General features: G+C 52.2%; 1 protein-coding gene and 1 long non-coding RNA gene across 7 annotated transcripts in view; one reads left to right on the top strand and one right to left on the bottom strand.

Annotated features, from left to right (window-relative positions):
- Positions 1-15,134, top strand: part of BARX2 (BARX homeobox 2) — a 64,651-nt gene extending 49,517 nt beyond the window's left edge. For all 3 annotated transcript variants that reach the window (XM_032472539.1, XM_032472540.1, XM_032472541.1), the window contains 3 exons: positions 2,665-2,962; positions 6,249-6,333; positions 14,180-15,134. In XM_032472539.1, coding sequence (XP_032328430.1) covers positions 2,665-2,962; positions 6,249-6,333; positions 14,180-14,446 — 650 coding nt within the window. In that variant the 3' untranslated portion in view covers positions 14,447-15,134. The remainder of the gene's footprint in view (positions 1-2,664; positions 2,963-6,248; positions 6,334-14,179) is intronic.
- LOC106729238 overlaps positions 9,438-16,809 on the bottom strand; it is a 74,361-nt gene continuing 66,989 nt past the window's right edge. For all 4 annotated transcript variants that reach the window (XR_004316949.1, XR_004316948.1, XR_004316950.1 and 1 more), the window contains 2 exons: positions 13,026-13,184; positions 9,438-9,910 (listed from right to left, as the gene is read on the bottom strand). This is a non-coding gene — a long non-coding RNA (uncharacterized LOC106729238). The remainder of the gene's footprint in view (positions 9,911-13,025; positions 13,185-16,809) is intronic.

Below are 16,809 nucleotides of genomic sequence, written 5' to 3'. Positions count from 1 at the left end.
CCACCCCCCTTCCCTGGTAACCATAAAATTATTCACTATCGACATATATTTTCGATAGGGTCCCATGTTAGTTTATATGTAGTTCACCTGTCAGTTTATATACTTTTAGGTATTTTTAAAATAGACACTTTTTTAACAGTCACAGTGTAGTCCCTACTATGGATCGGAGGTACCACAATTTCTTTAGCCATTTTCTTGTTCATAGATACTTGGGGTGTTTCCCCTGCGTCACCATCATCCACACTGCTGCCCTGAACACGTCCGCACGCAGACCTCGGTGCGGCAGGCAGACAGGACTCAAATAATGGAAGGGCCTGGTCAGTAATTTGATTGATGCTGCTTGGTTTGTGCTTCTAAAAGATCATACTGTTTTATGCTCTCAGCAACAACACATGAGCACCCCTCCTCTGCATCCTGGCCCACACCAGGTGTTACCACCCTTCTGAGGTGTTTTTTAATGTCAGGCACAAAAACAGTTAACTCTCTTACAAAAGAGAGAAAGCTGCAACTTTGGTGATTCAAAGCCTTACTGAGGGGGAGGCGACCGGCCACTTCCTATACTGACGAGCTCCGAGGTGTCTAGATCGTAAGCCTGTTTAATAAAGACAGACTCCTTCTGAAAGGAGCGGCAGAACGAAGGGAGTACAGTGATCTGAGATGAGCAGCATCTTATGCCCGTAAGAGTAGCTTTTAGAGACGCCTTTGAAGCAGCAGCATTTCATCACGTGCACAGATCCGAGACCCTTGTCCCAGGCGTCCTGACTTTCTTCCTTTAAAATACCCCTCCCAGATTCGTTTTTTCTTTCTTGAAAGAATCCACAGCACAAAGCCTCAAGTGTTAGCCGTTGGCTGGAGAGTTAATGGAAGTCGAAGCCCTTGGTGATTTATTGTTTAACAAATCTGTGGTTTCTGCTGGGCCTCACTGGATGTGTGGTCGAAGAACAAGAGACGTTTTCTGCTTTAATAACTGTGACTGGGGTCCACGGCAGAAGCATGGAAATGAGTAAGAAGAGAAATGCCAGCGCAGAGGAGAGAGAGAACACACGTCACCTGGGCGCTTCTGTGATGGCGGCGGGTTTAGCCCAGGACAAGGCTAGTGCTGTTTGGCTCAGACACTCGCCTTGCCCTGCAGTGAGCTGTCAGGGCTGGGCCGAGTCCCGGAGGGCAGGACTCGGTATCTTCTCTGTGCTCATTAGGCTTCAAGGTGGGCTTGGGGTGAAAGGTGCTTTTATGACATCAGCATATTGGGGTTTGAAACTTTCTTCAGAATTACCTACTCTTACTCACTGTACTGAAGGACAAAACTGAGGCCCAGAGGGATACAATGATTTATAAAGGTAACAGTCATGGCATTTTAAGCCCCCTACTGTACTACTGTAGAGCACAGGGAACTGTATTCACTATCTTGTAATGGCCTGTAATTAAAAAGAATATGAAAAGGAGTATGTTTATGCATAACCGAAGCACTGTGCTGTACACCAGAAATTATTAACACAGCACTGTAAACCAACTCTACTGCAATACAAACAAAAAAATAAACCTGATACTGTGGAACAGTGAAGGGGAAGAGCTTTTTCACTTGAACTTTAGAAATATAACAGATTCTTGCCTTGAAATTCCTAAAGCAGAAGAGGAAAAGACCTAGTGTGGACCCCACCACCCCTGCCTGCCCCTGGCAGACATTGCTAATCAATCGCAGCTCACTCTGCAGTGGGGCTCGGAATCCTCCTGATCTTAGTGCTGGGGGCAGCGGGGTGTACTGGATCTGGGTCTTCATGTGAATTAAAATCTTATGGGCCCCCTCTTCTAAATGATGCATCCATGGGATTCATGATGGGGTGACAGCCGTGGACTTCAAGCCAGAAGAACTTGTTTTGACTCCAGAACCTGCTGTTGGGTCTGTGACATGATCGAGTCCCTGAACCCTTCTGGGACTGTTTACTTGTCTCTGAAGTGAGGGAGTAGAATTAAGTGATTTTTGTGCATCCTTCCAGCTATGAAAAATGCGATGATTCAAGGTACAGACTTCTCAGAAGAATTTAGTTACAACCACGTATTTTGATAAAGACCCGAGGTGGTTTGCAGGCACTTTGTCTATTACACATCTGTTTTGGATTTCTTAAGTATGTGTTTCTAGCTTTATCTGACTACTTCTTTCCATCTGCTCAGTCCTATTGACCGTATCTCCGAAACCAGAATTTAGGGATTCGGAAGGGAGAGATGGGGAAAGATTCACTTAAAACCAGAGGAACTGCACAGTGAAAAAAATTAAATTAAATTAAAGATGTGTCAGTGAATACATGTATGTTCATGTGTAACTGAAAAATTGTGCTCTACACTGGAATTTGACACAACATTGTAAAATGACTATAACTCAATAAAAAAGTGTTTAAAAATTTTAAAAAACCAAAACAGAAGAACTGCGGGACTGTCTTCTTGGCCGTGGGATTTTGAATGTTTTCGCACCCCAAGCTGAGCAGATCTGCACGTGTCTTGCCCACTCGGCCGTTACGGGTCTGGGGTTCCTTCTTCCTGTTCCTCTACGTACACCTTGTGAACAGGAGGCCCCGCCAGTCCGGCAGGTCTCAGCACGGGGCCTCTGGCACCCTGGCCTCCTTGCCCGCCTGCTCCCGGGTGACCTGCTTCCCGTTTGTTGTCTTCCAGGCCCCGCTTCCCTTCGGGCATACCCTCTGCTGTCGGTGATCACCCGGCAGCCCACAGTCATCTCCCACCTGGTCCCCGCCGCCCCGGGAATCGCCCAGGCTCTGTCCCGCCACCCAGCCACCGAGGCCACCTCCGCGGAGGCCCCCGGTGAGAACGTGGGCAGCAGCGAGTCAGAGGCAGAGCAGCCCACGCCCCGGCAGAAGAAGCCCCGCCGGAGCCGCACCATCTTCACCGAGCTGCAGCTCATGGGCCTGGAGAAGAAGTTCCAGAAGCAGAAGTACTTGTCCACCCCAGACAGGTGCGGACGCGGGGAGGGGACTGTCCGCAGGTGCGGTGGGGGCTCCTTTTGCTCTCGGGGTGGGACGGAGAGCCACGAGGAGGGTTTCAGGGTTTTAGAGATGTGGACACCCCTTGGCTCCGCCCTTGGCTCAGGTCATCTCAGCCTTGCTGCCCACCTGCGGGGATGCAGCACGCCTAGCCCCGGGGACACGCCCGCTGCTGAATTTGTACTCCTCACTGTGTCTCCATGTTTTAAGTTAACAACAAGCGAGGTGAAGTTTAGCAAATGGTCAGCAGCCATTAAGAGCCAGAAGCAACGTGATTTAGATTTGAGAATCCTCGCATTGGTGGCACCATAAATGATCACAGAGGGGAGAGGTGGAGCAGAGAGTCCAGGTAGGAGAGAGTCCAGGCAGCATCTCTGGAGACCGGAGTGAAGGTGGTGACGTGGGAGCAGAGAGGAGAGAGGAGATGGGAGAACAGTTTTGAAAACGGAATAGAGCTGACGTCGGCGTGAGGAAGAGACGAGAGGTGAGGATTCTGGTTCCCGGGATGAGCCACCAGGTAAATGGGGACAAGCACTAACAGAGGCTGAGGATAGAGCAGGTTTGGTGGGGCAACAGTGCCTTCTGTTTGGACGTGAGCCATCTGGGGTGCCTTCAGGCTCTCGGGTGCCCCCCCCGCCCCTCCTGTGGAGACAGGTCTGTGAACTGGGGACCAACTGATGGGCTCTCAGGAATCAAATGGCTCTTCTGAAGGCCCGGCCTGTACCGGAGAGCCCCACGTGCTGGGCGCCCAGGTGGAGTGGGCACCCTGGTTCATGAGTCGCGTGGTGGCGGTGCAGAGAGGGTTTCGGCGTGCTCAAGTAGCACTGCAGGCTCACTTTAGAAGTCGGAAACTTTCACAGAAACGTGCGTTCCAAGTAACCCCCGTGGGGCTTCCTAATACCTGCCCGGGCACCTCTCAGGTGACCCACGCAGGCTTGATTCACTCGCCTGGGGAGGAGGACACCATCTGGCTGGCATGGGCGCGCTCAGCTGCTCCTCACCCTGTACGTGACCGGGGCCATGAGTACTCCCTCCTCCCACGGCTCCCTCCCTCTTCCCCTCTGTTTGTTTCCCTGTCTCCTAGGTGACCCTGTTTAAGTGAATATTCAGGGAAGTGAGAATTTGTAACGGTGGCAGGTAATGAGAGAAAGCTGATGACAGGGAGGCCTGTTTCTGTAGCCAGAGTGAGTCAGGGGCGCATTTTTCCCAAGTGAACTCACCCTGTGCAGAGTTGTGCATCCAACCTTCCACTGACTAATGCACCTGATGGCCTCAGGTGAACTGGGCGGGAGGGCACAGGAGAGCCTGCGGAGTGCAGGGAGGCATGGGAGATCAGGAGTCCATGGGATGCCCCCTCCCCGCCGCCATGCAGTGGGCGCCCCTGTTCATGGGGAGGGTAAGCGGCCGTGCACTGGGGATTTATTAGCTTCAGTCTGCTAATCACTTTCAGTAAAACTGTCAGCTTCCAGTAGCCCTCTTGCTGGGACAACCACGTGTGTGTGAATGCAGATTTAAGCCAGGTTCCAAAGTTCCTTGAAGGAAAACTCGGTTTTTCTTATTGGAGACTTTAATTGGGCACTCCAGTCAAAGCGGGGTGGGGGGGGGGCGCTGGGCAGCTGCAGCTGGAGGGCCGAGAGTTACAGCACCTGGAACCTTCGCTGCCTGCACCTGCTGGCCTTCCTGGCCGTGACAGGTTGCTCACTGCTCCTCGGGTGGCCTGGGGGCCTCCAGAAGTGGTGGTCGCCGCTCAGGCTGCGTCAGGGGTGCTCATCCCAAGCTGCTGGGACGCGGGGAGGCAGCTGGTGTGGGCTCCTTCCAGCGAGGGGGGGTCCGTGCAGCTGGCGCTCGGTGGACCTGGAGCGCTTACCCATGAACATAGGTCAGCACGTGGAGCAACAGCCCCCGGGCCTGAGGTGGGAAGCCAGGTTCCCCTCCCACTCCACGTGCTCCGCTCAGGCTGCTGCTCCCCGGGAGGTAGCATCCCCAAATTTTCTCCGCAAGAGCCTGAGCAAGGGCGTCCCTTCGACAGCTCCAACTTGTACAAAATACGGTGAGAGGCGTGAGCCCCTGTGCGGGAGGAGGGCTCGGGCAGACCTGAATCCTGCCTCTTCCTCTAGGCCCACCTGCTAGTCTCCTGTGCAGGGCCAGAGGGTCATTGCGCAGGGTCTGGGGGCCAAATGGCCTGTCACAACCGCTCAGCTCTGAGGCCGTAGCGTGAAAGCGGCCAGAGACAGTGTGGAAACGAGGGAGCGGGTCTGTGTGCCAGTAAAGCTTTATTTACAGAAGCAGGTAGTGGACAGGGTTTGGCCACGGTTGCCAGGAGATGGGAGCCTGAGCTCCAGACTCTCGTCTGTAAGACGGGAGTGATGGCACCTCCTTCACAGCCGGAAGGAATGGCTAAGAAAGGGACGCGTGAGGAGGCGCGTGCCAGGGGCCGAGCACACAGCCCGGGATGCAGCGGGGCTCAGGAAACAGCGTTGCTGGACCGTGCTCCGGCTGCACGCTTCCCGGGACGGCTCCGACCCTCGGGGCTTGTTGGGAGGCTACGGAGACCCACAGGACTGGGAAGCAGGAGGGGCTGCTACGATGCGGTGTTTCTTCCGGAATCTGGTGTTATGGCAGGTGGGGGCAGCCACAGTGGCCGCATCTCTCTGCCGGGAGGTATTTTGGGGTCCTTGTTCTGGATTTAGACTGAGATAGGCGCTCTCGTGATTGCAACAGAAGCAGAAGGCACCCACCGCTCTGGCCGCTGAGTTAGGGAGGCAGAAGTAACTCGGGTGAAGCAGAGGCCACGCTCCTGAGAACGTGGAGCCGCCTGACCCCCGTGGTGGAGGCAACCTGCACTGGGGGGGCGCCCATGGGAAGCGGGTGCTTGAGTCGGATCTGAGTGATGAGTGGGATTCTGATGAGGAAGATAAGGCTTTACCTTTTCTCCTCAGTTTGGATCTTGGGTCACAGTCTGCGTTTTGTTCAGGATCAGAGTAAAGAGGCCGGGGGTCAGGAATAGGACTCATCAGTGAAGGCTCAAGTCCTTTTCAGGCCCAGTGTGGATAGCCCTTGGGCGTGGGCACCTACTTCTTAGCCTCCCAGAGTTTCATCCACAGGATTCTCGGAAGGAAAGCGGAGCTTCCTGGGGAGGAACGGGTTTAAAGGGGAGGCCCTTGCTCTGGAGCGGAGCCCGGGGCTCGTCAGCGGGACCCCGTCTCCACCGTCCCTTCCCGTCTGCCTCATCCTCCCTCTGTGTCTTGTGCCTTCCAGGTTGGACTTGGCCCAGTCTCTGGGACTCACTCAACTGCAGGTGAAGACCTGGTATCAGAACCGCAGGATGAAGTGGAAGAAAATGGTAAGAAAGAGAGGAAGTCTTCCCAGAGGCCCAGTGTGACGAGAAGAATTCTTACAGCAGAGCTGGTGGGAAGGCAGGGAGGACCCTCTGGTGGTTTGAGCTCCAGAGACTGGAGGGCCTTTTAAGATGTTGAGAGAGAAGCTGTCTGAACAAAAGGATCAGCCATTCCTCCTGGCCGGAGGGATGTTCTTTTCCACAGTCGAATCAGAAATAAAAGAAAAAGAGCCCCCAGGCTCCTCAGTGGCTGGTTTTAACCCCACCTGCTTGCCCTTTCAAAGAACTTCCTTCCACGTCCCACACACAGCTAAGAATAGAAGTCAGTACTCTTTGTTTGTGGGACATACCGGGCACAGCTGTGTGTCCCCTAATGCAGTGATTCTCAAACTAGGGGGCATCAGAGTAACCTGGGCAGCAGGTACAAAGGCAGAACTCCGGGCCTCTCCCAGGATTCTGGTTCCCTGTCCCAGGACAGGACGTGTTAACCAGCCCCCAGGTTCCTCTGACGCACGTGGTACAATGACTGGTTTCCCTAATACTGTTCACGTGCCTCGTTGATTAATTGTTCCACATTTGCTTTTTTAATGAACTTTGTAAACAGCTCTAAAAAAATAACAACAAGCATCTCTACGTTTTGAGGAACTCTAGTTCATAATGGTTTACCACCCCTCTTTTTTTGAAAAGTACAGTTAAATCCAAATTTTTCAAAGTACTTGAGTTTCACCTCCAGTTTTGTAAACCCCAGGGGATAAGATCAAAGCCCAGAGCAAAGAGGAGGGTTGGGAGGAGGCTGGGAAGAAGCCTTGCTCTCATTCTTCAGAGACCAAGTGCACCGTGGGCTGGCACCCAGGCCTCTACACCTCCTCACGGAGCCCTACAGGCCCGCCCTCCCCTCACGAGGACCGGGCGGTGCGGGCCCACCTGGATGACTTCTGATCTGCTAAGCCATCTGGTCACAAGCCATGTTCCCCGGTGTCTCAAGGGCTGGAATATGGCTTTTTTTCACAATTGCCAAAAAACTAAGGTCCCTCCACTGCCTAGTTTTCAGGGGGAAAAAAAGGTATTTTTTGATAACAGATTTTGAGGCATTTTCTCAATTTTGTGTTTTTGGCCAATATTTTTTCCTGAAAACTTTAGTTCTTGCTATATTGCCTTCTAGGAATGAGAAAAATAAACAGATTACAAATGCATAGTAATGGGGAGATTAGAAGAAAGCCGTCAAGGCAGCAATGATTACATTCCCAGAAAAAAGTTCCTGGGCAAATCTGCTAATTCCCTCGGCAGAGGGGGCAGGTCCCTGCCCCCGAGATGGAAGGGTTTTGGGACAGAGGCGGCCTGGCCCGTGAACACGCTCCTGGTGAGGTGGCGGTGCCGGCACACGTACAGACACACAAACGGCGCACACATCAGCAGATCCGTACTCAGTGTCTCTGAGAACCACGCGTGGTCCTGGGCACCATAGGAAGTAACGGAACAACATATAACCCTGTCTCCATGGATCTGGTTGGAGAACCGAGGTCCAGGAGGCAGCTGGGGAGCACGCTGTAGTTGAGCGCTGGTTCTCTGCTTATAGATGGAACCCTGGGAGAGCTTGGAGGAGAGGTATCAGGAAAGGTTGCAGGGAGGAGCTGAAGTGTAAGTAAGACTCAGTTCAATGCATCGTCGCTCCCAAGTGCCTAGAATGCTAAGAAGCCCGTGGGCCTTTCGGGGGGCTGATGTCGAAAAGAACCAGCTTCGGGAGCTGGAAGCACTGGGCAGCGTTCCCAGGCCTGCCCCTCCCAGCTGGTTTTGGGCAAGTCTCTTCACCGCTTTCTGTGCAACTTTCACCACCCACCTCCTTCCTCGTCAATCATCGTCGTGGAAATCGATGTCTCCCGAGCGGCAGAGGCATTGTTTAAATTGGTTATCAGCGATCTTTTCATGAGTCAGGTGATGAGCGAGCCGACAGCCTGCCGTCTCCGCCAGCACCGCCCAGGGCCCCAGGGGGCGCGTGCGCCTCTGCCGCTGACGCCACTTGTTTTCCACCAGCCACGGCGCGCGCCGCGGGCGCAGCCGAGGGCCGGGACCCACGGCTCTCAGTGTCGTGGGAGACAAAATGGAGGTAACGCTGCAGACTTCACCTCTGAGAGCGTTCCACCGGCCAGCCGCATGCGGGCCCCTTTGGGAAACAAGAGTCCACCTCACCTTGTCTGGTGAGCACTCACTCTCACCAAGCAATGGAGATACAATAAGACACAAACCCATCTGTTAAAAAATAAAAATCAAAGTACTCAGTCCAGTGGGGAGACAGACCTGTGAACCAGTAATTCTACAGCGTGATCAGGGCAACTGTGGAAGGACTTATGAGGCTCTGGGTCAATGTAGAGAAGGGAGGGCTTCCCAGAAGAGGCGCCATCTAAACTGGGTTTAGCAGGTGAACAGACATGTGCCAGGTGAAGGTGGCAAGGGTGTCACAGGCAGGAGGAAGGTACAGAAGCACGTGGGGCGCTGGGAGGACCTCAGAACGGCTGCAGCGAAAATAAGAGCAAAGCGCCTCGGATTGGGGTCCCATTCTGACCTCCCCGGAGCCGCACGGCCCTGTTGGGGTCCCGCTTGCTGCTCGTTTTCCCTGGTAAAGCTCCTTCAGGGCCATCTCTTTGGGGAAGTAGGGAGGAAAAGAAGACGATAATTGGGTAATAAAGAGGTCTCCAGGCAAGTAACCTCACTGGAACTGGAAACAGATTAGCACTTGAGTCGCAGAGCTATTCACCCGGCTGCCAGGGACAGCGCTGCCAGACCTAGAGAGCACCGCTGACTGGGCTTTCCCGGTCAGCACCTGTGACCCACAGCAGGCTGGGTAAATGGGACCGCACGCGTTCGATGGGACTTGCACCCTCCTTCAGTTTCTGCTTGCCTGGGGTTCCAGTAGGTCCACAGGGCTTTGCAGTGGGCCGGAAGTTCCCCATCACTCGGGCTTACTTTTCAGCTCTAAAGTACCAGGGTCCAGATGGACCACGCCCTCCCCTCCCAGTCACAGAGCTGGGTGGGCCACCCACCTTGGACGCCGGCATCCTTCACACAGAAAGTCTCCAGCTCGTCCCCGCTTCTGTGAAACTGCTACCGGTTGCTCTGTGTCATCGTGGGCAGGTTACCTACCTAACCTCTGTGTGCCTGTTTCCTCGTCAGTACGTGCCTAATGGACACCTGATTAGGGATGTGGATGCAGTAACTGAGCCAGTCCCTGCAGGACTCAGGGCCAAGAAAGTTTAGCTGTTACTTTTCTCATTATTATTTTAACATTATTTACCTCTCCACAAAAGTCTAAACTTCTGGAGGCCAGGAGAAAGAACCCAAAAATGAATTCTGCAGGTTTCAGGGAGGCGGGGGAAGGCCGCCCTGGGTGTCTCTGCTTCCTTGTTCCCCACCTGCCAGCCTCCCCGGGTCAGTACCTTAGCGTTTGGGCATGAGCTGAGTGGAACATTCCCCTTCAGATGGAAAATCTGCTCAACAGCGTGCTAGGGAGAGGCCTGTGCTAGAGACAGCGAGCTTCTTAGCTTCGTGGGAAGATCGTCATTGGCGTGGCTCTCACTGTTCCACAGAGCTGCAGAGAGAGAGAGAAGAAGGGGGCAGAAAAAGCACTGAGTTAATGAGTCTGCGGTCTAGGGTCTGCTGGGAGGTCGGGTAACTGTAGATAAATACTGGCGTCAGAGGTAACAGTGCAGGGTTTATGTAACCCCTGCCCGTTCTACACAATGAAACACCCACCGGTGAGAGTGTTAGATTCGAATGGTCGGGGCGCTGTGCTCAGATCCCAGCTCTGCCTTGGCTGGCTCTTCCCCCACCACCGACCATTTCTGCCTGCTGTTTCCTGCCTGAGAAACGGGGAGGTAGAAGGCTTGTCTGTCTGCTGACGTCCAGGCTCTCCAGTCAGGCTGCCTGTCCCCCACCCACCTGTGCACCCCGGGAAGGACGCAGAGGCCTGGCCCTGACTCCCCAGCCGCAGGACACTGGAGTTCCTAGTTTTAGAGCTCAGAGGAGGGCGGCCAGCGGGCCCGGCTGCTAAAACTAGGCGGTGTGCTTGGTGTTCTTTCCGAGAGGTATGTGACCTCACGGGTTGTCTGTCTCTCTGGACCAAGGGGACTGCGCTGGCTCTGGGGATAACTGGGGAGGAGGGGTGCCGGGAGAAGGGTCACAGGGTACATGTGAATGTGCAGCTCCCGGTGTGGGGTGATCGTGAGATAATTGCATGTCCCAGGTGTGCTGGCAGGCAGGGGGCCAGGGGCCGAGTGCGGAGAGCAGCCAAGAGGGTAGTTATCTCCTAATTGCTGCTTGTGCTGGAATGTTTTATTCCATTTAGAAAATGGTCTGATTGTTTTGATTTTTTTTCACGGGGTAGAAAAACAGCCAGGTGGGGTCTGTCCAAGCCGTGTGGGTGGTGTTCTCTAATTGCTGGGCTGGACTTTCTTTTGCCAATTAGGTGGCTTCTTTAGACCTGCCCTTTTATAACCTGATTACTACATGGGGCAACTCGGTTTTGTATAACCTCTTTCATACCGAGCAGAGTTGCTTTCAACATGTCAGTTCCAACTTGGCACATATGGGTGCTTTCAACAGCCTGTGCTCAGACTGAAATCAAAATCAGATCCTGACTTAAATGAAAAGGAACATAGGGATGTCTTCTCCCCGGTGGTGGATTCTGTCAGCATCCATACCTTGTTAGAGGTCCCCTTCACATCTGTGTGTTGGCTGTTTGGGTTGAAAGTACAGTGGCTGAGCAGATTCCCAGCTAAAAGGAGGTGTTCATTGAGAACTTACGGTTTTTCTTACACCACTTACAAAAGTTAACTCAAAATGAATCATACACCTAAATGTAAACATTAAAACTATAGAACTCGTAGAAGAAAATATTTACTCTTAGAGTAAATGTTTATGACCTGGGGTTAGGCAAAACCTTCTTGGATATGACGCCAAAATCACAAGCAACCATAACAACGAAAAAATTGGACTTCATCAAAATTAAAAACTTCTGTGCTATGAAGGACACCATCGAGAGAGTGAAGAGGCAACACACAGAATGGGAGAACATACTTGCAAGTCTTATACCTGAAAAGGGACGTTTATCCAAAGTAGGTAGAGAACTCTTATAACTCAATACTAAAAAAGGCAACCACTTTTTAAATGGGCAAATGATTTGAACAAATTTATCGCCAAAGAAGATGTACAGCTGGCCCGCAGGCACATGAAGAGACGCTCAACTTCATTAGTTGTCGGGGACGTGCAAGTGAGAAACACAATGAGACGCCACTTCACGCCCACCGGGATGGCCAGAACGAGGAAGAAATACCAAGTGTGGCGAGGCCGTGGAGAGCCAGGGCCCTTAGATACTGCTGAGTGGAGTGGAACATGGTGCAGCTGCTTCGGAAAACAGTCTGGAAATTCCTCAAAATGTTCAACACAGAGTCACCGTATGACCCAGAACTTCCCCTTCTGGTTATACACCCAAAAGGAGTGAAAGCAAAAAGATATTTGCACACCCAAGTTCACAGTAGCATTACTCACCATACCGTAACCCAAAGATAGAAGCAACCCAAGTGGCCATCAGCTAATGAGCGGGTAAGCAGGATGCGGTTTATCCGTACAATGGAGGTCGCTTGGCCTTAAAAGGAATGAAAAACCTACGTGTGCTACAACACAGATGAACCCTGGATGCAAAAATGAAAGCAGCCAGTCACAAAGGACGACACATTGTTATGATCCTATGAAACGTCCAGGACACACAAACCTGTAAAAGCAGAAAGCAGATTTGTGGTTGCCTCGGGTTGAGGGGCAGGGGAGAAGCGGGCAGGGGCCACTAATGAGTACGGGGTTTCTTTTGGGAATGATGAAAATGTTCTAAAACTGGATTCTGATGACAGCTGCACAATTCTGTGACTTACTAAAAACCACTAAGTTGTGCACTATAAATGAGTGAAATGCGTGGTATGTGAACTGTATCTCAATAAAGCTATTTAAAAAGAGAATTTATGGTTTATCGAGTTACTACATTCATTCTTGTAAGTCAGCACTTGGCCGTCCTCTGCCGCTCAGAGGAGAGAGATGCAGTCAGTAAGTACTTCGTGGCCGCATAGAGAGTGAGTTGGAAGTCCGATGCTTGGAGCACAAAGCAAGGCGCAGATGCAGGATTTACCTTCAAGGAGCTTCTGTTCAAATGAAGAAGCGAAGATCACAACAGGTGCGTAAGTAGCAAAAACAGATCCCACTCGTAACCACCTGTGCCCGTCCTTGTCCCCCTGAAGCCATTCTCACCAGCTGCTTAGAAAACCAGCAGCTACGCCGGCTAGAGTTCAGAGCCAGTGGAGGACACAGAGTGTCTGTTATACCCAGAGTAACATGTACATATTTAAAATACTGCCCCTGCCTACCTCATGGGGCTCTTGTTTGCGTCACACATTGGGATAGCAAGTGTGCAAGTCCTTTGAAGTCAGAGAAAGCCATCGGGTTACTATTATTTTGCTTACTTTATATCCTTCCTGAAGTCTATGGACAGGCATGTTGAGAGAGGTTAGTTCATTCAGTGACAGTTGTTGAATGCCTGCTGTGTGCAGGGACTGAGTGGGAGCGCCAGGCAAGGAAACACAGAGTGACAGTCGCTGATGAAAGTGCTCCGCTGGCGGGAGTACGGGGCGCTCACAGGGCATACTGCGGAGGGCACTTACCTTAGACGTGGGAGGCCAGGGAAGGTCCCCAGGAGAAGCACCGTCTAAGCTGAGTGAACCCGGCGAGCAGGGTGGGAGGCACGCTCAGGAGAGGCAGTCTGCCAGAGACGCTCCTGGCCCTTTCCTGCACCTTACTTGTTGGTCTCCTTCACCGTCGCCCTGTGCAATAAAGTATGATCATCTCCATTTTACAGACTAGGAAACTGTAAACTGCTCGGCGTTTAAAGGACTCTCCCAAAGACAAAGTGGATAAGTAACTTTTAGAGCAAGAACACTCTCCCAAGCGCCGCTGCTCCTTCGAAGGATACAAAACCATGTTTTATACCGTCTTTTTTCTGAGTACAGAAACACTCATACGTGATCGTTGTTGAAAAATTAGAAAAAATATTTTAAAAAACTGTTTAGTTATTCACGATCCTGAGACTGCAGACAGGGTGGTATGTAGCTGCCTAGCCTCCAAATTGAATTATGCTGGTTCAGAACCCGTTTTGCACGAAAATACATTAGTGTCACTTCACACTCTCCTCTGTGATGACTAGTGGTTATCATGTCCTCTCTCCACCTTACAATTATGTGCCCAATCACATGGTGGAGCTTTAGGTGTGTTTCTCCAAATTTGTGTTATTATAACCAATTTTGTGATGAACATTTTTGTACATCAATCATTGTCTCAATCTTTGATGACTTCCGCAGGCTAAGCTGTTAAAAGTGCAATTTCTGTGCCAAAGAGTATGCACATTTTAAGACCTGATTTAAATTCTCAGATTGTCTTTGGAAAAGCTGTAACCAATTATACTTTCACACTAGCATGTGAGTGTTTTCCTGTTTGTTACAAATATTGTCTTTAAACCTGTCAACTTGCTATCACATTCCTACTTTAGTTTCCATGTCTTTCCCTGTTGTTGAAGTTGGATTTTTCAATGTGTTTATGATCACTGTATTTAATGCCAATAGATGTGGTATTGATTTAAAAAGTGCACTGAGCCTTTAAACGATGAAGCTGACTTTGCAGACTGGAGGTGACCTGTGGAGAATACTTTCTGCCAAACCTTGTGACTTCACTGCTGGGGAGGGATGGTTTAGGTGCCCCGTGAGTGGGAAAGTGGCAGGAAGGAGTTATTTCTTAGATCTGATGACTGTTTTCCTCCATGTAGGTTCTTAAAGGTGGACAGGAAGCGCCCACAAAACCCAAAGGTCGTCCTAAAAAGAACTCCATCCCCACATCAGAAGAGATCGAAGCTGAGGAGAAGCTGAACAGCCAGGCCCAGAGCCAGGAGCCCAGGGAGCCCTCCCAGGGCCAGGAGGGGATCTGTGACACGCAGGAACCGAAAGCATGCGGTGTCCCCTTAGAAGTGGCTGAGCCCCCCAGCCAGCCCCAGGAGTTGCCGGTAGCCTCTTCAGAACCCCCACCATCAAGCTAAGATAAAGCTCCTTTTGGGGAGAAGGGGACTGGGAAGAAGGGAAAGAGAGAAGGCAGGGAGAACGGGGGGGAGGAAAGCTTCCAGGAGCCGGGTGGCCTGGGGGAGACGACACCGCGGGCTCCCGGCTTCCTCCCCACAGGTCTCGCGTGAGCATCTGGGGAAGACTTTAGCCCCGGATGCCCCCGACTAAGGGAGACAGTGCCTTGGAACTGCCTGCCCCAGCTGGGGGGAAGCCGCGGGGCTGCCGGGGTCCAAGCCCCCCCCCGGCGCGGTGGAGGGTGCTGTCTGCTCTCCCCTCCATCCTCTGGGCAGCCGGTCGTCAAAGCAGAAAGAGACGGAGGCCTGGGCAGCACGCCCGGGTTCCCTGCTGACTCAGCACTTACTTCTGTCGTTTTCAAACAGAATTTAATGTTTTTGGTTGTTGTTGGCTTTTTTTGGCGGGGGGGGGTTGGTGAGGGTGGGGAAATAGGATTTGGGGGAAGGGAGTTCTGAGTTAATAGAATAAAGTTTGTTTGTTTGAAGACACGCGTGCCTTTGTACCCATTATAAGATGGTCAGGTGACCCAAGAACTTGATAAACCTTGTTTTTCTTGCTTCATTAAGTTGCCATCCCTGAAGCTGCAATGCAGATAACTGCAATGTTAAGATGACTTTTATTTTTTAATTAAAAATAAATCTTTCAAAAGGATTGGGTGTGTTGTTTCTTCTGGGGAGTGTATTTAGCCCTTCTTGAATATGTCCTAAGGGAAGAGAGACCCAGAGATGGCCTAGCCCCCTGGGCTTTAATTTCCCAAGCAAGAACACTTACGACTGGGCCAGGCCACTGGCGTCCAAATACAGAGCAACCAAAGCAGCCCCAAGAGGCAGGGGAGCTGGGGCCCTGCTGGAGCGTCCAGCTTTAAAAGCTTCTTCAAAGAGGTGATAAATTCATAGGCTTCAAAAATCAGGCTATATAAAAAGTCTTGCTTCCCTCCTGCCCCTCTACCCAATCCCCACATCCCCTGCAGGGAACCACCTTTATTGGGTTTTGTGGCTTTTTCTGTATTAAGCAGCCATTAGGATGATGGCTGCAACTCTTAACAAAGGAGAATTTGAGAACTACTTGGCTACACGTGCTCTAGGATTCTGAACTTAAAATGATGTCCCACTTTCAATAAGGCCAGGAAAGAGGTAGCTTCCAGACTCCTAAAGTGAGAACTCTGACCCTGTGTCTTGTTCCACTGTCCCACAGACCGGCCCAGAGGCTCCATCCCACAGGGGGTCTTTGTCACAGTTCCCCTGATGTGTGCATTTGTGACGTCCGTGGGGCAGGTGCCCATCTTGTGGGCCGCCAACTAGCAATTACACAGGAACTCCCAAGTGTGGGCTTGGGAAATAGAAACTGACTTTAATAATGGCCTCACCTGGGAAGTCACACCTGTCCCGCGTTCTGTAGAACAAATCATATTCCCTTCACAGTTAAGCAGGAAGGAGCTGCTTGTTTTCAGTAACCTGGCTGCTGGCTTCCCTCCATTAACGTGGACAGTTTGGACTTGGCCAAGGCTGTGCCTGCCTTCCCTTGGCCGTTGGGAGCAACAGAGAGAAAAGTCTCTTTCTTAACTCTCTGAATAGACAAAGGAGGTAAGGATCTGGCCTCTGAGAACCAGTCTGTGCAGACCGCACCCAGCCGTCTGCAGAGTGTCTTGCTCTGGGCCCGCGGGAAGCTGCCTCCCTCAGCTCCAGCCCACCCCACGCAGCTTCATGGTCTGCCTGCCAGGCGGCGTCCCAGCGGCCAGTGTGAGCAGGTGAGTCTGTGCCAGCGTGGTCCCTCCTGAGGAACTGTTCTGCCCCGTTCCCCACCCCAGGAAGGCCTTCGTCCGGACGCTGTTCTCCTATAATGGTTCTCGGTCTCTGGCCCTGGTCTCTCGTACTGGCCGCCTCCTGCGTGTGTACCGTGACTGGCACCGCGCAGGTACACACACCTGGCCTTCCCGAGCCTGGGTGCTGGGCGCTGTTTCTGAACCCCAGCCCTGAGCCCCTGGCCTGCCATCTCTCGTATTGTTTCTGGGGCCTAAGGGTTGAAGGGATTAGTGGGGAACTTAAGAGCTTGGATTATCTCCCCCTCCTGTTTTGGAAGCCCCGAGCCCAAGGTCACCTCCACTGACAGGCCCAGGGCTTGTCCTCTGGCCTCAGCTCAGCACAGCTCGGCCCTGGGGCTCAAAGGTGGGCCAGGGCTGGGCCTTCCCAATGCAAGTGGGCACTGATTTGGGGCCGAGCCCTGCTCCACCTCCGCCTCCATCCTTCCCTTCTCCCTCCAGTTCCCAAGCCTTGTGCCCGGCACCCAGAACCAGCCCCACGGATTTCTTCTGGGGTGCCACTTCCTT

Source organism: Camelus ferus, chromosome 33, assembly GCF_009834535.1.
Source record: "Camelus ferus isolate YT-003-E chromosome 33, BCGSAC_Cfer_1.0, whole genome shotgun sequence".
Taxonomy (NCBI): domain Eukaryota; kingdom Metazoa; phylum Chordata; class Mammalia; order Artiodactyla; family Camelidae; genus Camelus; species Camelus ferus.
This window is presented reverse-complemented; position numbering and strand designations above follow the sequence as displayed.